The sequence below is a fragment of the Macaca nemestrina genome, chromosome 5, assembly GCF_043159975.1.
Source record: "Macaca nemestrina isolate mMacNem1 chromosome 5, mMacNem.hap1, whole genome shotgun sequence".
Classification (NCBI taxonomy): Eukaryota; Metazoa; Chordata; class Mammalia; order Primates; family Cercopithecidae; genus Macaca; species Macaca nemestrina.
Genome location: NC_092129.1, coordinates 170801376 through 170825669, shown reverse-complemented (window position 1 = coordinate 170825669; position 24294 = coordinate 170801376). Strand labels below are relative to the sequence as shown.

General features: G+C 40.5%; 1 protein-coding gene across 2 annotated transcripts; it reads right to left on the bottom strand.

Moving 5' to 3' along the window:
• Nucleotides 1–31: 31 nt before the first annotated feature.
• LOC105482435 (TBC1 domain family member 7) lies at nucleotides 32–23259 on the bottom strand. Of its 2 annotated transcripts, none has more exons than XM_011742539.2 (8): nucleotides 23021–23259; nucleotides 21522–21641; nucleotides 19841–19921; nucleotides 16204–16391; nucleotides 12138–12275; nucleotides 2692–2837; nucleotides 1486–1615; nucleotides 32–273 (listed from the first exon to the last, which is right to left on the bottom strand). In XM_011742539.2, the coding sequence occupies exons 2-8, from the start codon at nucleotides 21631–21633 to the stop codon at nucleotides 187–189; spliced, it is 882 nt and encodes a 293-aa protein (XP_011740841.2). In that variant the 5' UTR covers nucleotides 21634–21641; nucleotides 23021–23259; the 3' UTR covers nucleotides 32–186. The 2 variants fall into 2 exon arrangements, with proteins under 2 accessions (XP_011740841.2, XP_070952147.1); XM_071096046.1 differs by lacking the exon at nucleotides 23021–23259 and adding an exon at nucleotides 22295–22314.
• Between the last annotated feature and the right edge of the window lie 1035 nt (nucleotides 23260–24294).

The following is a 24294-nucleotide window of genomic DNA, read 5'->3' as shown; positions in this document are numbered from 1 at the left end:
CAAGATGCTGCTCCCCAACACAGCAACACCAGGCATTTCAATTAAATAATTTTATTGGGGGAAAAAAAAACCACTGTGAGCACCAGAGCAAGAAAAGTGTATTATTCAATCAGTTTCCCAGATCACATGCCAAGAACACAACGCTCAGGGTGGGCCTGGCAGACGGTCCACAACCAGCAGGTGCGTTCAGCTTGAATGGACCGGGGTTCCACAGTGTTTGTGCCACAAGTCAATGGCCTTGCTCACGATCGCGTCTGAGCTGTCCTGGGGAATCTGTGGACAAGCAAACCAGTCTTTGTGAAATTGTAGTGTTGACAACTTCAGTGTCTTCCCTCATTCGCTGTGGCATAAAATTCACTACCATGGGAGTTTTCACTGTTTTTCAGAAAGTGACAGCATAAAAGGCTGTATCACATGCTACCTGAGGACACGAAAGGGCTCCAATGTCAGCCTGCCTGGGTTCAAATCCTGCACTGCTCACTAACTGTGCATCCCCAGGCGGGTTACCTAAGCTACCTGGGTTTCAAATCCCCATCTCTAAAATGGCGGAAATGATAGCCCGACTTCGCAGAGCTGTTCACACTATGACATGAGATAACCCATGGAAAACACTTAGCACAGGCCTGGCACTGTTAGCCACTTCTGGTTATAATGATGATTATTCGTTTATTCAACACATATTGACTCAGTACTTTATTATAATTTACCAGGCCATTATTCAAATGTTCATACTATTTTAAAAATGAATAGATTTGTGATTCTGTGAAAATCATTCAGGCACAAGTCTCTTTAATCCTATTTCTTGCCTGGTAAAGGGTATTCCAAGATACATAGGGAGGGAAAAGTTAATTTCATTACCATTGCCTTTTTCAGCAATATGCCAGGTTAATACTGTATATTAATAAACCCAACTGGGATTACACCAGAGACAGTAACAGAAATGAAATGGCTTACAAAATCCTCCAAAATACAGAATCCCTTTTGAACTGACAAAAATTACTCATTGTAAAATGACAGATCTCACCTTTTCCTTTTCCTGACATGACTGATGATAGTCACATGGAGGATGAGACTCTGGTTCTAAGTGGACACATTCACAAGATGGTCTCAGACCATCATCTCCCAAAGACAGGATGCAAACTAATCCTCAGGCCAACTTTAGGCCAAACTTTTTCAGGGAAAAATGTTTCTTATAATGTAAAAATATACTGTATGATTTCTCTGGAATAATCTAATGTAACAGGAAAATCTGACTTGCTAAGGTGACTTCATTTCTAGATTCAAAATCAAATCAAATTATTATTTCTCTTAAATAATTTCTCTAAAATAATCATTATTATAATTATTCTCTGAAACAGTCTAAGGTATTATTTCTCTGAAATAATCTAATGATTATTTCTCTGAAATAATCTAATGTAGTAGGAAAATCTGACTTGCTAAGATAACTTCATTTCCAGATTCAAAATCAAATCAAAGCACACTTACATTTTCCAGAAACTTTGTTATCTTCTCTGCACTGTTCAGTGCCATAACTTTTATTTTAAAGGTTAATAAAATTTCGACAGCTACAAAAACTAGGATCTTACAGGATCCACTCACAACTTTATCCCAAATCCTACAAAAATAAGGAGATATAATCAAATTACATGAGTTTGAGAATATGCTTAGCCTAGACATCTCAAATTACAAAATAAAATCAAATTGCTCCAATTTTATGTAAAAGTTTCAAAGAACAACTTTTATGAAATAATCATCAAAACAAGAACAAAATACAGAAGCCATTTGAAATCTATTCTAGATACAATCAGCACTAGAAGGAAAAAGGGAAGTTCACTAAAAATTACTGCTCCACTAGGTATCCACCAAAATCATACTCCCTCATGTTGTGAACCTGACATTTTTGAGGAAGAAAAACAAAATCCTAAACTAATGGTATATATTCTGCTAATATTCCGTAATGCTATAATTATAGCCTACTAAGGGACAACAAAAGATGTACATGAAATGAGATAAATTCAGTTTCACTGCCAGTGATTCTGGGGACAGACTCCTTAAACTTCTCTAAGGGCTTAAGGAGCCAGTTACTGATCTATAACCACTCTAAAATAATAATTCTGATCATTCCCATAACTCCTAAAAGTTGGTATTCTACTTGATATACTTAGTTACATATTATCTTATAATGTTCTCTGTGTACTGCACTATTCAGTGCCATAACTTATTTTAAGAGTTACTGTTCCACTACATCACAAAGTCTAAATGGGTGGCACCTGGACTCCGAAATACCCAGACATGTCTGAAACTGACTGGAAGAACTTGGTTTGAGTCTCAAATCTTTGACTGCCTTCAGCTTCTTTAAAGATACCATGATGAAACTAATACTCAGATTTCTGCTAGAGGAGGATTTGTCACATTTCTGGAAAAGAGGAGCTGACGCTTATATAAACTGGTGGAGACCATTTTAGGTGTGACTATTTCACGGCATCTAATGCACTGAGGGCCCTCAATTTTTCTAACTATATATTCAAGAATAAGCATAATCATGTGCTGTTATGGTAGCTGCTGGAGGACTGAGCTTCAAATTACTGTATCGTTCTAAAGCAAATTTATACTCTGAGGGATGACCGCATGAAAGGCCAGAACTCTGCTCTAATGCCAAGCCTTCAATATGTCTTTGAAAGACATACTTGCCTCTGTAAACTGGATTCGGGCAAACATCCCGCAAAGCACCTCTTGAACCAGAGATCATAAGGAAGTTTGGGCGCCGCGCAACACATCTTCAGATGAGTCAGCAGTCTGCCATCTTCCAGATTCAAGTATTGTTCAAACGCTTTTGGCTAAAGATTAAGCAAGAACAGAGATGATTCATTTCCTGTGTCATAGCATCATCTGATATTATAGTCTCTGATGGAAAAAAAAATTACATGATGAATTCAAGGAAGTATTAGAAAACAAAACTTCAGAATTATCCAAGTCACTTGTGACACAGCAGTTTCCTAGGTCAGCCCTAACTAAAGTAACAAACCATGCAAGACTGAGGAGTTTCCCAGGACACAGGGCTCTTTCAGTGCTAAAACAGGGGCGGTCCCAGGCAAAATGGAATGGTTGGTCACCCTAATACTAACCTCACTAGCCAGATTCAACAACCTAAGGCAAAAGTCCAAAGCAAAATCCAATTGTTCTGAGGAGCTAAGGAAGGCCCATTATATTACTGGCTGGTCTAACGAGCAGCAGATTATATACTAAGGAAAAAAGGGGAAAAGAGGAAAGGTGAAACCAAAGAAATAGAGTGGGATTGGAGTGGGGAGAGGGCACTAGGAAGAATAAGACAAAAAGTGATGCTGATGAGAAGGGGCTGACCAGTCACCAACCATCCATACACTGCCCTGGATTGAGCACCACTGTGCACCAGTGCCAAGCAGGCTCCCACAACAGGGATGTCCAGAGGGTGAACTCTGTATTCAACACAAATGTGACTAAGATTTCTTAGAATTCAAGGGATAACTCAGAGGGAACAAAGCACCTGGATTCCACTTGGTAGCCTCTGTCTCATGAGGCCAGGTGGCAGCCAACACTAGAGGACTGGAGAGCTAATAAAGCCAGCTCCCCAAACCTGACCAAATCCATCTTGCATTGGCTGCTATATTTAGGTTGGCTGCTATATTTAGGGTCCACTGGCTGAGAAGGGGTCTAAGAGTCAAACCCTGAAGTCCACACTCACTATCTGCAGGAGTACAACCAGAGCCCGCATCACTTAAGCAAATGTAAACGTTGATTTTACTCAATATCTATAACTCTCTGCTTCTGTCAAAGAGGAAATTCATCACCTTTACAAGGTCCACTACAGTCAGAGACTGCATTTCATACAATGAATAAAGTGAAAGGTAAGAGAAAATCCCTGCCTTCAAGGAGCTTACAGCTTGAGACATACAAGTAAAGAGGTAACTACAATACACTGTAATACTGTGATGCTATGATGGGAACAAGCACAAGATGTTGGGTACATCCAGGAGAAAATCCTAACCTGGGCTGTAGGAAGCAGAAGCAGTTTCTCAGGAGAGGTGACATTTGAGCTGACCTCTGAAGAATGGACAGGAGTTAGCCAGGCAAAGAGAGGCCCATATCATAATATCTGGTCCAGCTTTCCCCTTTCTTTTTCAGGATACCTCTTTTTCCTGTTTATCCAACCTCCCTATACTACCCAACAGTTCCTAGAGTTTCTCAATAACACTGCAGACAACTTCCCAAACAAGGAATTGTGGTTGGTTTTGCAAAGTGACTCGGTTGAAAACACACACACAGAGTTATATATTATGTCTCAGAGGAAAGAAAATTTCATCCAAAAGTCAGTACAAATAATAGACAAGATGGAGATGTGTGAACATTTTAAAACTATGTATTGCCTTTTTCCTTTATCAGACAATAAGCTCACAGGGGGAAGGTACTGTATCTGTTTTGTTCACTGCTGGTTCTTCAGTACCTAGCACATCACTTGGCATGGTAAGCACTCAATATATAACTGTTGAGTGAGCAAATCAATACCGTGAATTAATATAAAGTTGTGAATACATCAATCGACATCTTAACAATTGCTCAATGTACATCTTTTTGCCAATATCTAATTAATTTTTTAAACTTTTTCCTGGTTTATTATAGCCTATTATAAGAAATCTTGAAACTATATGAAAGAATAAAGAGCATATAGACATCAAGTATAATCACACTCCCAATGATAACTACTGGTAATACTTAGGTTATAGTGCATCTATCCTGCATACATACAGACACACTTCTCTTTCTTTTATTAGTTGAACTCACACTGAATACATGATTTAGTATTTTTCTGTTTGCACTCAACAAATTGTGGACATTTTCCCAGGTTAATGAATAATCTTAAAGGGTTAATATCCCTACCAAAAGAGAGCTTTTTAAAGTGGAGAAGGAAAAAAGTCAAGAACTCTATAGGAAAAAAAAAAATGCACCTGCCTCTTACCCATATAAAAACATGCTCAACCTACTTACAACAGAATAAACGCAATATAAAATTCCACTGAAGTATCACTTCCTACCTATCAGAATGGCAAAAATTCAAGACTAATGACATACCATGTTGGCAAGGCTGTAGCGAAACAATCTACTGGTTTTGAGGATGCAAAAGACCATGAGCTCTATGAAGGGGAATTTGGCAATATTTAGCAAAGCAATATATGCATTTACCCTTTGATCCAGCCGATCTATTTTTAGGGAATCCAACTCAATACACTAGCAAGCACATGAGAAGCTGCATGCACAAGTCTATTTACCAGTAACACTGTGTATAACAGCAAAAGACTGAAAACATCCCAAACAGCCAACAATAAAAGACGGGTTGAATAAACTACATTCACAATAGAACAGTATGAATATACTAACCTGAGAATATTGTGTAGGCTGGGCGTGGTGGCTCATGCCTGTAATCCTAGCACTTTGGGAGGCTGAGGTGGGTGGATCACTTGAGGTCAGGAGTTCGAGACCAGCCTGGCCAACATGGTAAAACCCCGTCTCTACTAAAAATACAAAAATTAGCTGGCCGTGGTGGCATGTGCCAGTGATTCCAGCTACTTGGGAGGCTGAGGCAGGAGAATCACTTGAACCTGGGAGGCAGAGGTTGCAGTGAGCCGAGATTACACCACTGCACTTCAGCCTAGGTGACAGAGTGAGACTCCGTCTCAAAAAAAAAAAAAGAATATTGTGTAAGAATGTACACAGGACAGTAGTATGAAATCATGACAGGAATGAGGAGTATCTCTGTCTACTAATATGGCATGATCTCCAGCATATAGCAGGTAAAAAGAACAAGATGGGAAGAATGTGTACTGTATGCTACTGCTTCATCTAAGAAAGAAGGTGAATTCAAATACATACGTGTATATATGTTTTTTAATGGAAGGAGCTAATATTTATATTGCCTGACCTTTTTCATACTTAGCAAATGATAGATACCATAGATGTGATTGATAATAGATAGATGTAATTTATTATAACCATAATTATGTTTTACTTCTAAACATTTAGGTTATTTTCAGTATTTCTATGACCCCCATATTCTTACTTTATGAAGACAATAAATACACATCATCAACAGAAGGAAAAACGTGACAAAAATAGGTACTTAATCACTCTGAGAGGAATTTATATCAAACTTAGGAAGAAGTTGCTAATAGTGAATATAAAAAAAACCTCTTTAGCAGAGCTTTAAAAAACTGTGTCTATAGCAATAAAACAAAGATCACTTACGTTAATGATTAACACAATTAAGTTTGAGATGGTTTAATAGGAACCTTCCATGCCACACAATTGAAGTTGGCCTCTATTCTCCTTGACAAAGAGAGACCTTGTCAAAAAAAGCAGAATTCAATATGAAAAGTTTGTAAGGAGAGAGGCTATGATGCAATCCTCGGAATCAGAATAGTATGGTAGAATAAACACATCATCACTCAGGGGTATCCTTATCTTCTTCTGAGCCTATCATTGTCCACCATACACACATTTCCATAGAACTAAGCAGCAACCTAAACTGTGTGTTATAAGATAGACTAAAGACGGTTTCACTAGAGAGAAAAGTTTAAGCAAATCACTTAATGCCTAAATCAAACAGCAAGCGAGACAAAGGAAATTTAAGTTTTTTATACATTCTGGATGACTTTTTTTAAAACTTCATAACTACTTAAAACTACGTGCTAGACACTGTAATGCATACACTAAAAGAAGCCCCATTTTTAAAGATGAGGAAACTAAGGTTTAAGGGACATGAAGTATCTTGCTGATTCTAAAATTCATTTCTGAAAAGAAAAAGGCAAGTTCAAGAATAGCCAAGACATTTTTTAAAAAGAGCAACAATAACAGACTTTCCTTATCAGCTATCAAAATACGCTAGAAAGTTGTACTAAATAAATCATGTGATATTGGCCCAGGAATAGACAAATAACTCAATGGAATAAAAAGGAGTCCAGAAAGAGACATAAATATATATATGTGTGTGTGTGTATATATGTATGTATATATGTATGTACATATATATACACACACACACATATATATACACACATATGGAAATATATATGGAAATCCAGTATATGATAAGGTGGCATTTCAAATCTGTGGAAAAAGGATGAACTGACAAATTCACAGTGTAAGTGCTGTTCTACTGCTTACTAACTGAGACCTTGGTCTTACTTAACTTCTCTGTGCTTCAGTTTCCTCATCTGTAAAAACAAAGATAATATGCTTGAATGAAGCAGCTCACTAACAATATAAATTCGGCACTGCCTGATATGAAGTACATTCTCAGTAACACATAAACCAGAGGGGAGAAGAAGAGGAGGAGGAGTGACGTGTTGGTAGAAGTAGTGGTGTTGCAGGTGAGTGTAAGAGTGAAATCCAATATGTGTCTGATGCCAATCAGAAAGATAAATCCCTGACAAAGAGCTAAATTTAAAATGTTTAAGCATTTTTAAAAGTTAGGAAAAAACAGGCTGGGTGCAGTGGCTCACGCCTGTAATCTCAGCACTTTGGGAGGCCGAGAGGGGGTGGATCACCTGAGGTCAGGAGTTTGAGACCAGCCTGGCCAAGATAGGGAAATCCTGTCTCTTAAAAATTAGCCAGGCATGGTGCCACACACGTGCCTATAGTCCCAGCTACTCAGGAGGCTGAGGCAGGAGAATCCCTTGAACCCAAGAGGCGGAGGATGCAGTGAGCCGAGATCATACCACTGCACTCCAGCCTGGGTGACAGAGCAAGACTCCATCTTAGAAAAAAAAAAAAGGGAGAGAAAAAAAAAAAAATATATATATATATTTAATCTTGGGGTTGGAAAGGGTTAATTAACCAGTAAGACACAAAAAAGCAAAAAAAAAAAAAAAATGCTGACCAGTCTCATTGTATCAAAACCTAAAATTTTGTACAACAAACAGAAAGTATTTTCAACAAACATAAGGGATAAGGATAAATATCCAGGGTATAGTCGACCCTCGTATCCATGGACTCAACCAACCATGGGCCAAAAATATTTGGGAAATAAAAAATGGATAGTTGTGTCTGTACCAAACAGACAAAGATTTTTTTGTCATTATTCCCTAAATAATACAGTATAACAATTTACATAGCATTTACATTGCATTACGTATTATAAGTAATCTAGATTTAAAGTATACAAGAAGAGATGTGTAGGTTATATGCAAATACTATGCCATTTTATGTAAGGGAATTGAACACCCATGAATTTTACTATTTCAAGGAGTCCTAGAACTAATCCCCTACAGAGAGTGACTATATACCAATAACTCTTACAAAGAAAAATGTCAACAAAACAATAGCAATATGCAAACATACTCAACTTCACTAGAAACTGAGGACAGGTAAATTAAAATGAGATACCATTTCACCATCAGGTGGAGAAAAATGTAAGATATTGATACTATCACATATTGGCAATGGGGTGGAAAATGGGAAATCTCATCATCTGTTTGGTGGGAGCATAAATTGATATGGTCTTTGGATGAGCAGTCAGGCAGTTTAAATTTTAAATATGACAAAAATTAATGAATAGATTTTACATATGTCTCCCCTCCGCTTGAGCATCTGCTTCTGCTCATAGGTACCAAGCCTAAAGAGATACGCGTACACACAGGGAGCCTGTACAAGGGCATGCTTACTCTCAGCATGGATCTCTTATGTTTAAATACGGGAAATTCGTAACAGGAAATGCTAGGAGTAAATATTTTTTAATAGGTGGTTCTTAACGAATGCCTTCCAATCTTTAACTACACTTCAGAATTGCCTGGAGCTTTTAAGAATTTAGAATTCCAGGGCCCTACCTTCAGAGATTCAGATTTCACTTGTCTAGGTAGAGGAAAGGTGATGGTAATTTTTTTTTTTTTTTTTTTTTTTTTTGAGACGGAGTCTCGCTCTGTTCCCCAGGCTGGAGTGCAGTGGCCGGATCTCAGCTCACTGCAAGCTCCGCCTCCCGGGTTTATGCCATCCTCCTGCCTCAGCCTCCCGAGTAGCTGGGACTATAGGCGCCCGCCACCTCGCCTGGCTAATTTTTTGTATTTTTAGTAGAGACGGGGTTTCACCATGGTCTCGATCTCCTGACCTTGTGATCCGCCCGCCTTGGCCTCCCAAAGTGCTGGGATTACAGGTGTGAGCCACCACGCCCGGCCAGTGATGGTAATTTTTAAAAGCTCCCAGGTGGTACTAATAGGAAGTCAGGACTGAAAACTAGTGATTTGTCTATACTGCCTTGGAAAGTTCTCCAAGGCAGTAAGTTAAAAACAAAAATAGAACCATAGGGCCATATGAACAGTATACTACTTAATGTGAGTAATCCCAGCACTTTGGGAGGCCAAGGCGGGCGGATCACGAGGTCAGGAGATCAAGACCATCCTGGCTAACCCAGTGAAACCCCGTCTCTACTAAAAATACAAAAAATTAGCCGGGCGTGGTGGCGGGCGCCTGTAGTCCCAGCTACTCGGGAGGCTGAGGCAGGAGAATGGCGGGAACCCGGGAGGCGGAGCTTGCAGTGAGCCGAGATCGCGCCACTGCACTCCAGCCTGGGTGACAAAGCGAGACTCCGTCTCAAAAAAAAAAAAAAAAAAAAAATACAAAAAATTAGCCAGGCGTGGTGGCGGGAGCCTGTAGTCCCAGCTACTCGGGAGGCTGAGGCAAGAGAATGGCGTGAACCCGTGAGCCGAGATCACACCACTGCACTCCTGCCTTGGTGACAGAGCTAGACTCCAACTCAAAAAAAAAAAAAAAAGAAAAAGAAAAATCATATATACATGCACATAAGAGAATCTTGAATAATACACAAAAGCTAATGACAAATGTTTACCTCTTAGAAGGGGAAGTGGGCAATTGCAGGGATCGGGTGGTTAGTCCAGGTCTAGGGAAATATGGATTCATCTGAATTGCTTAATTTCTTTTGAGAATGCATTCACTGCTTATGTTACGAAAAATAAAGGATGAATTTTTAAAGAATAGCATAAACTATCAAAATGCTACTGACTTACTCAAATATTAAATAAGAAAAGCTAATTAGATCATGGTATGATAAAACTGAGACCTCCTCACTTAATTAGGCAACTGATATATTTACATAAGCTCCATTTCCATGCTTAAATTATTTTTACTGAAATCAACAAAGTGGATCAAATTTCAAACTCTTAAAAATCAAATTTTGCTTAGTTGAAATATATAAAAACTGCTCTTGTAAGTGTTCTCAGAAGCTGAAGAGTCTTGCACATTGCCTTATTAACAATTAACTGCAGTGATCCTCAATGCCCATTCAACCATCATCACTGCCCCGCATCTGGTCTTTCACCCTATACCACAGTTACCACTTTCAGTAGAATTTTAAAAAGAAATAACCCAATGATTTAAGATAAACAGATTTATTTTTATAAATGAGATAAATAAGAGAAAAAAAACTAGAAAAAAAAAAAGAAAATGGCAAAGGAAGACTAGCTTGTGCAATGCAGCAAGCACCATTCAGTGCTCCGCCTTCCCAAGCAAGGCTATGACAGAAACAGCTCGTGCCTGCCACACTCCCATGTGCTCCTTCCATGTCACTCACAGAGCCCCTGTTTTAGTAGGAGATCACACGGCTTTTTTTAAAAAAGAACACCTTTCCCAGCCTCTACTGTAGACAAGGCAGCCAAGTGACACAGTCCTGGTCACTAACATATAGTTGACCCTTGAGCAACACAGGTTTGAATTGCAAAGGTCCCCTTAAACATGGATGTTTTTCCACTTTTGCCAACCCCTGAGACAGCAAGACGATGCATCCTTCTCTCCCTCCTCCCGCTCAGCCTACTCTACGTGAAGACAAAGAGAATGCAGACTTTGTGATGACCCACTTCCACTTCATAAATAGAAAATAGATTTCATTTTCCTTAGGATTTTCTTAACATTTTCTTTTCTCTAGCTTACTTCATTACAGGAATATAGTGAATACACATATAACAAAACATGTGGCTGGGTGTGGTGGCTCATGCCTGTAAATCCCAGCCCTTTGGGAGGCCAAGGTGGGCGGATCACTTGAGGTCAGGAGTTCGAGACCAGCCTGACCAACATGATGAAATCCTGTCTCTACTAAAAAAGATACAAAAATTAGCCAGGCATGGTGGCAGACACCTGTAATCCCAGTTACTTGGCAGGCTAAGGCAGGAGAATCATTTGAACCCAGGAGGCAGAGGTTGCAGTGAGCCGAGATCACGCCATTGCACTCCAGCCTGGGCGACAGCATGAGACTCCATCTTAAAAAAACACAAACGGAAACAAAATATGTGTTAAATGACAGTCTATGTTATCAGTAAGGCTCCAGTCAACAGCAAGTTAGTAGTAGTTAGGTTTTGGGGGAGTCAAAAGTTATATGCAGAGTATCAACTATGCTGGGGTTGGGTCAGTTCTCTTAACCCTCCACTACTCAAAGGTCAGCTGTACATGCAGAGAGAAAGCCTAATGGGCCACAGACTTGGCTGGCCTGTCCCTCTTATTCCTTTGTGTTTACCTTTGCCTTCCCTTTCCTTCTGTCCAGAACACAAATGTCATGGCCACTGGTCCAAGAGCCACCTTGTGAGCAGGAGGGGAAAGATCATGCCTACGAATACTGGAGCAGAATGGCAGGAGTCTGCAGCCCTCTCCATACTGTGGTTCTGCAGCACCAGCTCTGCACTGCCTGGATTCTTAGCTTCTGGTATTTGGGCTTCCCATTATATGCAGCCAAATGAAAACCTTAACTTATACAGATGGATTACTCTAGACCAGCGGATTAATAGACCAGAATAAGGAATACTATAGAGCAGGACTGGCCACCTATGGCCTGCAGCAGGGCAAATCCAGCCAGGAACATTATTTTATGCATTGTCTAAGGTTGCTTTTGTGCAACAACAGCAGAGTTGAGTGGTTACAATAGAGACCATCTGGCCCACCAAGCTGGAAATATTTAGATTATATGGCCTTTTACAGAAAACACTTGCTGAGTCCTACTGTAAAGGGTTATTCATAATTGTAGCAGCCTCAGGAGGTAAGAGCACTCCCTGAAGACCCCCAATACCATTGTTCACTCTCCAATAGCCTAAAAAAAAAAAAGTCCTCACCAACTGGGGTAAAGAATCCCGGTACTTGGTATTTAATTGGTTCACAAAGCGTCGGGTGATCCAGTAACAGTCGACGCTGTCTTCCACCATTTCCTCCATGGCTTTAGCTATAGCAAGAAATACTTCATCTTCTGGCTCCTGAAAGATTAATAATACATCTCAAGAGGAAGGCAGTGAAAGAGAGGAATACATGTTTCTTTAATAAAAAATGAAACCTTGCTCCCTAAATTTTGAAAAGGCTACATTAATAAATCAAAGCGGGATCAAAAAGCACAGAGTCCATCCCTGAAGAGGAGAGCAAGGGGGAGAAAAGGATGAGTAACTACAGGGTCAGTGCTGCTTATGAATGACCAGGTTTCAGGCTGAGTGTACAGAGATGCTCCAGCTTCTAACATTAAGCCCCTCACAGAGTCAACATAAATGATAAGCAAGTCACTGACTCTCTCCACCCAAAAATATCCTCAGTACTAGGTGAGAATGTCTTTGAAAAGGGTGTAGCAAACGGCACCATCAGTAACTGGAGACATTTTTCAGCACAGTAATTTGCAAATACTGAAGAGCTCCAAAAAAGACTAATAAAGCATTTGCTTTATTTCAAAGCATTCACGCATACCTTCAGAATTTTGTTCCATCTTAAGCAGTAAAAAAGTTAAAATGTTCCTAGAATCAGAATTTTGGGAATCAAAAAATGGCATTTCTCAAACCTTGTGTCAATACTCAGAATGCGAAAGTAAACTCTCAGGGAAATTTCAACAGAGAGATCTTAGAAAAACTGGGACCTTATTTGAAAACCTCTTCTGTTTTCAAACACCATATCGTATACAAAAAGCTTTACATTTTCATCTAGGATTTAATAGCTGAAGGATTTTAATGTTAAAAAGAAACTAAGAAGTATCACAGTTTCCCCTAAAAAGTACCAACTTAAATCAAAATTGTCATTTTAATGTATTATTTCATTCTAAGCCCTTCTTTCAACTTGTTAACATTCTATAAAATGTCAAGAAAAACAGAATTTAAATCATAGGGAATAAATTTTCTCTAAGCATTTTATTAATGTGTCAGAGGAGAATGGAAAATAAGTAGGAAGAAAAGGGAAAGGAAAAATCTCCTTTCTTGGACTCCCGTGCAGTTCTGTGCACTGTGCTTGGCACCCACAAAGGTGGCATATCACTGACTGCTCCTGACCATTGACAGGTCAAGAGAAGAGGACCCAGGTCATCCTTCCTGGCCCTGTGCCAAGCACTGCTGCACCCTCTTATTAATGAATTAAAAAATGAGGCAGAGTGGGCGCTAAGTAGGTGCTATGGTTCAAACATCTGTCCGCTCCAAAATTTACGTTGAAATTTAATCCCCAATGTGGCAGTATTGAGAAGTGGGGCCTTTAAGAGGTGACTGGATCATGAGGGCTCCGCCCTCATCAGTGGGTCAATTCATAGATTAACGGGTTATCACAGGAATGGGACTGGTGGCTTCCTAAGAAGAAGAGAGTCCTGGGTGAGCATGTTGGCACGTTCAGCCCCCTCGCCATGCGATAACCTGTGCCACCTCAGGACCCTGCAGAGAGTCCTCATCAGCAAGAAGGCCCTCACCAGATGTAGCCCCTGAATCCTGGACTTCCCAGCTTCTAGAATTGTAAGAAATAAATTTCTTTTTAAAATAAATTATCCAATTTCAGGTATTCTGTTATAAGCAACCAAAAACAGACTAACACAATGAGGACCATGACTGGGGAGACGTGGGGTGGCAGAGTCCAAAACACTCACTCAGAAGCGTGTCTGCCTGAGGCTGCGGTAAAGGTGTCTCAGCTTGGAACACAGACAAGCTGAGTAGCGGTGAGGGGGAACCTATACCCTGTCATCTCAGTTCCTTGAACTAACAGATGATCTAATTTAATTTGATATGTAATTTAAGAACTTGTGTAGTACTATCAACTTCCCTTTGCCAATAAGTGACATTTAAAGATGATTGCTTAAATTATTCCAATTATTTTTTAGGGACCTTCTCTCTCTTGATAAACATAATAAATACAAATGATCTTTATTAGCGCTAAGGTTTGTCCATGGATACCCCATCATTAACTTCAAAAAATATAAGCTATGCAATAAAAATAAATTTTGTAAAATAGGAGTGTTCCAGCAAATCCATTTGAACAATTCACTGTTTTAGCCAAACAAATAACACTTCAATTTCATACTGATAGAAATAAAGAAGGAGAAGGGAAAACTCTTCCTTAGAGAAGAATGCCAACTAATACATGCAAAAAGAATGAGGGAGTTAGATCACCATTTGGCAACCAGCATGGTAAAAACTGGCTCAGGCAAGAATAAGAACCATTAGTGGATGGCTATTTACAAGTCTCAAAGTACTTCCCCACAGTTACTTATTAATTACAAAGAGGAAAATAGTAACCTTATAGTGGAGAAACTCCACAGACACCATCTTACCCAAGTGATCACAGTTAGCAGCAACAGTAATGAGTCTCATACTTCTGTAGTATTCCTGCCAATAATGCGTGACCAGAGTTTAATCATGGAGAAACATGAGACAAACCCAAACTGAGAAATGCTCTACTGGCCAGGACTCTTCAAAAGTGTCAAGGTCATGAAAGACAAAGACCGAAGAACTGTTCCAGGCCGGGCACAGTGGCTCACGCCTGCAATCCCAGTACTTTGGGAGGCCAAGGCGGGTGACTCACCTGAGGTCGGGAGTTCAAAACTCCGTCTCAAAAAAAAAAAAAATTTTCCAGATTAAAGACTAAGACGTGACAGCTAAATGTAATGTGTGATCTGGAACTGGATCTTGGATCAGAAGAAGAGCATCAGTGGGACATCAGCAAAATCCCAATGAGGCCTAAAGAGTAGCTCCCAGTATTGTGACTCTCTGGTTTTGATCATTACATTATGGTTGTATGAGATGTAACATTTGAGGACACTGGGAGAAGGTATTTGAGAACACTTTACTATTTTTGCAACTTTTTTCTACATCCAACATTATTTTAAAAGTTAAAAAATAAAACTTTTTTAGAAATAGTCAAGTGAGAATACTCATGAGCAAAAGTTCAATAAGGAATAGGATACTTACATAGCGGTTTTCAAGTGTCTCCCCACAAAGAGAAACAGTAATTAAAAAGGGAAAAATAAACAATTTCCAGTGGAAAACTCCAGCAGGCACCACCCTCGCCAAGTGATCCAAGTTAACACTACCTCTTATGGGGCAAATCCACACTATGTGTCTCCTGATAAGAGTCACAGAAAAGGAGATAGCATCACCCAACTGGTATCCCCACCAAAAATGAATAGCCTGAATCTAATCAGGAGGGAGCACCAGACAAACCTAAATTGAGGGGCTTTCTTCAAAGCATCTGATTATGTCCTTGAAAAATGTCCAAGCCATGAAAGATTAAAACAAGACAGAACTGTCCCAAGTCAAAGAAGACTAAAGCAACATGACTACCCAGTGCAAAGCCTAAACCAGGATCCAATCCTCACCCAGAACTTTGACTGTTTGCTTATTTGTGAAGGCATTATTGGTCAAATTCAAATGGAGTTGGTAGATGAGATGTTACTATTGTATCAACGTTAACGTCTTAGTTTTGAGGACTGTACTATGGCTATCTACAGGGGTGTCCTGTCTTTAGGAAGTGTACACTGAAGGAATTTGAGGTAGTAGGGAACCCTGTCTGCATCTTATTCTCAAATGATTTAGGAAAAAAAAAAAATGTGTTTAAAAAATACGTCTTAAAATGACAAAGCAAAACAGATGCACATAATGTTAACAACTGGAGAATCTAAGTAAAGGGTATATGCAAATTCTTGGTAGTATTCTTTCAACTTTTCTAGAAGTTTGAAATTACTTAAAAATAAAACGTATTTTAAAAAAACAAAAAAAAGGAAGGTTGGGTCAGAATGTGCATGGCCATGAATGCCAAGTAAAGATGTGTCACTTTTATACTAATAACAATAGGGAGCCACCGAAAGGTTTTAAGGCAAAGCATGATGTAATCAAAGGCTGGCAAGAGTGAACAGTCTAGAGTTGAGTTTAGTGTCCAACAAAAGCGACCACTAACCAGTGGAAAAGAGGGACTTCGAGGTAACTTCCCAGACTCCAGCTGATACATGCGGAGACAGACTTCAGCCTGAGGTGTGGCATCACTAACAAAGCGAACGACTTTCAGGGCATGAAGGACATCCGAGTACTGCTCCTTACGATACATCATCACCTTGGCATGGGACTCATGGTGTGGAGGCAGGATTCCTGGAGAGAATAGGAAAAACAAAAAAAACGAAAAAAGGACAAAATACTGAGCCATCACTCCAAATCCCTCATCTATGAAAGAGGATGCTGTGAGAAGCGACCCAACACGGTTAGGCTAGAATTCACACAGATATTTAAGTACCATATAGAATCTCTTTTAGAAATTCTCACTATAAAACAATCTTAAATGTGAAATATTATCAATGTTTGAATGCTGAGGCATCATTGATATAAGAACACTGGCAAAGCCCTTGAATAAGTGTGCCGCATACATTCAAGATTAACAACCACATCAATCATAACAATGGTTTAATTTAATTTATGGCAGCCTCAGGCTGCCTTTAGCTCCCAGAGGGTCTCACCCTAGTCTTTGTACTTGACCCCTACATCTCAGAACCACCAACAGCCCATTGAATTCTTCTCTTCCCCAACAGTTAAAACTTGCTCACTAAGTATCCTATCCTCCAGGTCACAAAAGACCTTAACCTTCATTGGTGAGGTCACCTTACATGACATTTCTATGACACATTAAGCTCATTAACCCATTTAAACATGGTGTCATATCTTTTTTACAAACAAATGGCTCTGAGAAAACACAGTGGAAAGACCACTAGACAGGCCAGCCATCCGGGTTCTAGACTCAGACTGGATAATACTAGGACTCTCAAATGTGTTTGTCTTTCTGGGCATTTGTTTCCCCATCTGTCAGAGGCAGGAAACGGGATAAGCATTCACCAAATGCTTCTCCACAGAATGCTAACCCCAAGAGAAAACAAAACGCCACCGTCAAACAGATTTGGGAAATGGTGACAATGAATTTTCATGGCTCTAAGTTTTGCCATAAAGAAAAACATTTTAGGCCAGGTATGGTGGCTCATGCCTATAATCCCAGCAGTTTGAGAGGCCAAGGCAGGCAGATCACTTGAGCCCAGGAGTTTGAGACCAGCCTGGGCAACTGAGTGAAGGTATCTGAGAAACCCTGTCTCTACAGAAAAATTAGCCAGGTCCGGTGGCACATGCCTGTAGTCCCAGCTACTCAGGAGGCTGACGTGGGAGGATCACCTGAGCCTGGGAAGTCAAGGCCATAGTGAGCTGTGATCGTACCACTACACTCCAGCCTGGGAAACAGAGTAAGACCCCGTCTCAAAGAAAACAAAACAAAACAAAAAAACATTTTATTTACTCGAGCCTCATTAAACTTAATGAGGCTCCACAGAAGCACAGACTCTGGATCAAAGTTGCTGGGTTTAAATTCCAGCTCTACAATTAACTGGCTGGGTGGTGAGCTCTAGCAATCGCTTTATCTCCCTATGTCTTAGCTTCCCCATCTGAGAAACGGGAATAACAATACCTAATATCATACAGTTGTTGAGATGAATAAACAGATCAATATACACAAAGCATTCAGGAGAGTACTCGGCAAACACTAAGCTAGTGTAAGTGTGAGCTAGTACATTTGACTATGAATCCCTCTTTGGTGCAAAATGCCACAGGTTTAGTATTCTAAAGAATACCCCAGAAAACAAAAACAATAGTAGCTAATACGATACCATGTTAATGTTAGAAAAAAGACTTGCTTAAATGTTCTTTTCCCTGAAATAAATCTGTAACTCATCATTGCTATGAGACTGTGAGCCAGGCTTCCAGAAAAGCCAAGGGAACATGCTAAAGAGTCTCCTACATCTCGATTAATACAGATTAAACAGCTGTGACCAAACCCTCATCACACTTGTAGAGGCAGCACGTTAACCCTTAAACCTGTATTCTAAGAGCTGGTCCTAAAAACCCTCTTTCTGATATTTAACTAAAATAGTATCAGGAAGTAGGCAATTGAAGTAAAGATCCCTAAATAATCAAAACTCTGGGCTAGAAAGAGTCAGGCTGTGTCCTACACAGCGCGGCAGGCTCTAAACTTCCAGTGCCTTTTCCTCAAAAAATAACTATGACATGATAAAGGAAGGTGGGCTGGGTGCGGTGGCTCATGCCTGTAATCCCAGCACTTTGGGAGGCCAAGGCGGATGGACTGCCTGAGCTCAGCTCACAGCTAGTGACCAGCCTGGGCAACATGGTGAAACCCCATCTCTACCAAAATACAAAAAATTAGCCGGGCATGGTAGTGCGCACCTGTAGTCCCAGCTACTTGGGAGACTGAGGCAGGAGAATCACAATCTATCTTACCTTCAAATGAGTTTCACAAACGTAAGCTCAAATCCTAGCTCTGCCATTTACAGGCTATAATGCCTCAGGCAAGTTATTTAGCCTCAGAGAGTCTTTTTCCCCACCTGCAAAATTAGGATACCAATACCTCACAGGGGATTCTAGGATTACTCTGTACAATCTGTGTAAATGACTCAGCCTACTGACAGGCACACAGGGATGCCCAATAAGGAGCAATCATAGTTTATATTCTTCAAGGAATTTAGTCCTCACCACTATGTTACAGTTAACAAACTGTAAGTTTTGTTTTTTGTTTTTTGTTTTGTTTTGTTTTGTTTTGTTTGGAGACGGAGTCTCGCTCTGTTCCCAGGCTGGAGTGCAGCGGTGCCATCTTGTCTCACTGCAACCTTCACCTCCTGGCTTCAAGAGATTCTCCTGCCTCAGCCACCCAAGTAGCTGGTACTACAGGCGCATGCCACCACACCCAGCTCATTTTTTGTATTTTTAGTAGAAAGGGGATTTCACCACGTTGGTCAGGACGGTCTCAATCTCCTGACCTCGTGATCTGCCCTCCTTGGCCTCCCAGAGTGCTGGGATTACAGGTGTGAGCCACTGCACCCAGCCAAAAATACTTTTTTTTAATGAAAGAAAAGGAGGATGGTAATGGATAGGAATTATATGCTCCAGCAAGCTCAGCAATGGTAGGGGAAAGAAAATCTTGGGCTCAGAAGGGATGCTGCCAGTTACTCATGGCACTTAATTCATGTTTTCCTCCATAGAAACTAAGTAAGATCAGTTTTCCTTCTCATTCAGCCACTCACACCGCTGGAATTTAGTCATTCACACTTCTAGGGAGTATTAAGTCTCCAATTCCTCTTTGACTCATTAGGAAGTTATACCTCTATAGCTCAGAATCACAAAACATTACAAATTTAGAGCTAAAAACTAGGAGTAATTTAGCTCAAAAGCCTCAGTTTATAGATGCAAAAAATGAGTCCCAGAGGGGTCGCCTTCCTCCAGGTTACCCAGCTGATAGCAAAGCCTAAACCAATTATCATTTCTCCTAGTCCAGTGCTCTTCCCAGATCTTGTCTCAGGAACATACACTATTTTCTCTTCTATAGTATCATTAACAGAACAGAAAATAATGAGCGGTAATTGAACCTCCTGGGGAAGATCCAACATTCAATAAAAGGCCTAAACAAATTTTCCTTTTTCTGACTGATAAGATAGCAAATGATCCCATTATTCAATATTTTTGAAGATAAATCTTCCAACTCCTGGGTCTCATACCTAGAAGCACCTTCCATACCAATGCACGGTACATGGACGGGAGAGGGAACCTCTGACTAAAAGTACAAAGTTTCTCTGTATCTAGAGGAAGAAGAAAACAATTGTTAGAAGCTTTTCATGCTGATCACAGGATGTCAAAGCACATTTCATTTTTTAAAACTGAAAGAATAGTTAAGACATTTCTTCAGGGGATGTCTACCATATGGTCAGTAAGTTTAGAAGAAGTAATACTAGTCTGATTTCTAGCCCAAGACTTCTGCCAACTAAGTTATTTAAAAACAATTTGCAGCCAGGCGCAGTGGCTCACACCTGTAATCTCAGCACTTCGGGAGGCTGAGGCGGGCAAATCACTAGAGGTCAGGAGTTTGGGACCAGCCTGGCCAACATGGCGAAACACCATCTCTACTAAAAATACGAAAATTGGCCAGGTATGGTGGCACACACCTGTAGTCCCAGCTAGTCAGGAGGCTGAGACAGAAGAATCACCTGAACCCAGGAGGCAGAAGTTGTAGTGAGCCAAGATCATGCCACTGCACTCCAGCCTGGGCAACAGAGTGAGACGCTGTCTTAAAAAATAATAATAAAAATAAAAACAATTTGCATTTTACAGCATTGGAGATGCATTTTGCATATATTACTACATTCCCTATAACAGTGGTAGTTATTAATTACAGGGTTATTTCATTTAATTCACATTGCAAGCCTGTTAGGTAGTTCTTGTTCTAAAAATGCAGAAACTGAAGTTCAAAGCAGTTAAATGATTTGATCAAACTAACACAGCTAGTAAGTGGTGCAGTCCACCTTCAAAACCCTACATTTTCCAGTAAATTACAGTTAGTTCCCTGACCCTCAATTCTTCTACTTATCAAAGGAGAATACCAGACATACTAAAGTAAAGACTGTACAGTTGAAGATCAAAGATAAGGTGAGAAGTGTTTCAGAAACTTTAAAAGTACTCTATGCAAATAAAGTATTATCTTTAAATATGGTTCAGTTTATTTTACTTTAGTCAACAACAGACCTTATTCAGATTGGCTTAAAATAAACTAAAATGTCAATATACAATGCACTCTTAGTATTTCCATAGAAGAAAATCATGGGCTGAGCGTGGTAACTAATGCCTGTAATCCCAGCACTTTGGGAGGTCGAGGTGGGTGGATCACTTGAGGTCAGGAGTTTGAGACCAGCCTGGCCAACATGGTGACTGTCTCTACTAAAAACACAAAAAATAGCTAGGAATGGTGGCGCATGCCTGTAGTCCCAGCTACTTAGGAGGCTGAGGCAAGAGAATCGCTTGAACCCAGGAAGCGTAGGTTGCAGTGAGCCCAGATCGCACCACTGCACTACAGCCTGGGCAACAGAGTCAGACTCGGTCTCAAAAAAAAGAAGAAAAAAATCATGACCAGAGTTATTGCAAATTTACCTAGATAATACATATAGGTTCAACTAAAGAAAAAATATTAACGACTTTCTTAAGAAACCTTTCAAAAACTTCTGACCCTCAGTGAAATATAAATTTGAAAAATCTGTAACTTTTCTCAAAATACACCATTCTGCTTCAACACATCACTAAAAAATACAACAAGCAACCAATGCTTCTGGATGTCTTTTAAGAAAATACTTACTTCAGAACATGTGGAATGACTGAGAACCAATGAGATTAATTTTAAAAAGCACTCACCCAGACGGTCATCTTTTAGGAGAATTTCTAATGATTTCTTTTCTTCAACTCCACGAAACCCCACTTTCTCATAATATACTGAACGAAAGTTTCTCTGAGAGTCGTCAGTCATATTTCATTCTTGGAGGAGACACAGAAAGAGAGAGAGACGAAGGAGAAAAGTGAATGTAGAAACAATGAGTCAAGAATTAGAATAATTTTCAATGATGTTCTCCACCTTTTCAATAAATCTGATGTACCCTTGCATAGGACCCAATATTAAAGATTTCCTTTTACTCAGTTCTACAACCATCCACCTATGCATCTTGGCCAAAAACCAAGATATACGTTAAAAGTTCTCTGAGCTGCTAAAATAGATGGCACAAGGTTTATGCACTAGGTTTCCCACTATACCTATGAATGCCTAGCACAATAGAACATTCTGTAGTTATTATAAATGTGCAAAGAAAAAAAAATAAGTGAAATGGAAGCCAGGCAAGATATGTCAAAAAAAACTATACTCCAACAGTATACACTATGATTTCATTGTTTGTTTTTTACAAATTTCATGTATTTTAAAAATTAACACTCTATTCCAAAATGTTAGCAATGGTTATCTTTAGGTAGTAGGATTCCAGATGATTTTAATTTCCTTTCTTTAGCTTAGTTGTTTTTTTAAATGGGCATTTTGCAAAATGAAAAATTAAGTTATATAAAAGTAAAAAGCCACGAGTTCCTCACTTTTCTTTTAAACACAATTCTATTAAGTGTAACTATCAAAATTCAAAACTTACAACAGATAAATTGCATTAAATTATAAGGAGAAGAGAGTAAAGAATGTAGCCGATTGACAGTGATCCTAAAGTCAGAGTTGAAGCCAGAAAAACGATTTAAAATCTATCGCAAGAACTCAAAAAGTTCAGTGGTCTCAGGTTCCTTCATAGTAACCTTCATAATACTGGAGGTAACTCATCCAAAAAAAGACCAAGTTAGATTTGGCGTTTCAAGAACAGAAAAGATGTGATGCATTTCCCAAAAAAGCACGGCACTGCCTCACGCAAATGCTTCCAGGCTCTGTGCACAAGAGTAAATCTTCAGGTTTAAACATCCTGAGACGTCCCCAGTGAGCAGGGGAGGGCTTCCTTCCTTATTGAAAAGATATCCTCTGAACTGATCCAGTCACAGGAAAGATTAGGATTCGTTTAGTAAATGAAATGCTAAATGGCTCTGAGCTTTCGGGAGCAGATGTCTTAAAAATAAAAAAGTCAGCAGCATAAAACGCGTAATGAGTGTGGGGATTTATTTTTTTTTAAGGCATCCAAACAGTTGCATGACGATTCGGTCGGTCCCTGTTGTCTAAGGACACCCATTCTTAGATTGCACTACAATGACAAAGGCATCCTCTAGGAGGAAACATTGCAAATAAAATCTCCTGCCCATGCGCGTCCACCTGATGGGAAAAGTAAAAACACCGTGGTCCAAGACCCCAGGTCCCATTCTCTCTCTGATGGATGCTTCACCTCTAGAAGTGGAAACACGCCCGGGTTGAGACTAAGTGGTCCGGAGAAGCAGAGGAAGCCGTGCCCTGCGCGCTGACTGACCGCCGGGCAGGCGGGCACCGTTGGAGCCCAGGGCCAGGAGGGGCGAGTCCTGCGGGAAGGAGGGAGATGGCGGGACACCTGGGACACCCGTGCGCGCCCCGACGGCCCGGGAGACAAAACTCAGCACCGCCGCCGCAGCCGCCGCCGCCGCCGGATGTGACATCAACTCCAGGTCGAGGGGCGGGCACTGGGCCGGCGCATGCGCAGAGAGCGCGCGCAGGAAGCTCCACCCTCACTCCGGGAAGCTCGGGGTTTCGTTGGTGAAACCCGACGGGATAAAGGGCTAGACTCGCCTCCAGGCTTGTGTAGTTTCTCCCACCCTAGGCACCCGGGCCCTTGCTACCCTGCAAAATCTCGCGACCATTTATTCCGGCCGTCCGAAGGCGCGTGCCTGGGTTGCACTGCCGTCTCCGGCCCTCGAGGTTCCTACCTAGGGGAGACCCGAGCCCTAGGGCCATACTTAAGCTGCCTGCGTGCAGGACCCGAGTTTTGCTTTTGCTAATTTCCTCCCCGCCCCGGGTGTGTGGGAATAAATGGAAGACCATCTGAACGAGAAGAGCAAAGGCGTCAGCCACTGTCCCTTGCCTTTGGGGAGGGACACAAAGGCAGACAGAGGAGTGGGGACGCTTTAGGGTGGACAAAAGGGAAGGCTTTAGGTGTGCGCAGACCGGAGTCTGGAGGCAGCTCCCTAGAAGTGAAATATCCCAGGGATTGGTTAGGGGGCATAGTTGCCTTTCTCTGGTCGGTCCTAACTTGGAAGCAAGGACAAAAATTAAGAAAGCGATCAGTTATTAAGTCCTGGCCACTGGAGCCCAGTTGTTACAGAAGTTATTGTTCAGCTTCCTAGACTGTTGCTAGAGACGGCAATCTGGCTTCCTGCAAGTCTGATTTAGAGCAGGCAGGTTCCCTGGGTTGCTTATTGTAGATAACGGACTGGTTTTCCGGGCAGGTTGTGGATTAGAGGTCTGTTTTTATATTAGGTTTGGCCATTGTCTTAGTATATTCAGCCTCTCAGGTAAAATACTATAAAATGGGAGAAAAATGAAAGTTAAAAAAATATATATGTGCTAAATACAAGCTCCGATTTGTTATTAGTAGGTCTAACAGAACAAAGTTACTCTTTAAAGTAGCTACTAACGCTTACAAATGCTTGCTTTCTATTTCTGTGCTTGCCTCACTGGTCCACCGGCTGA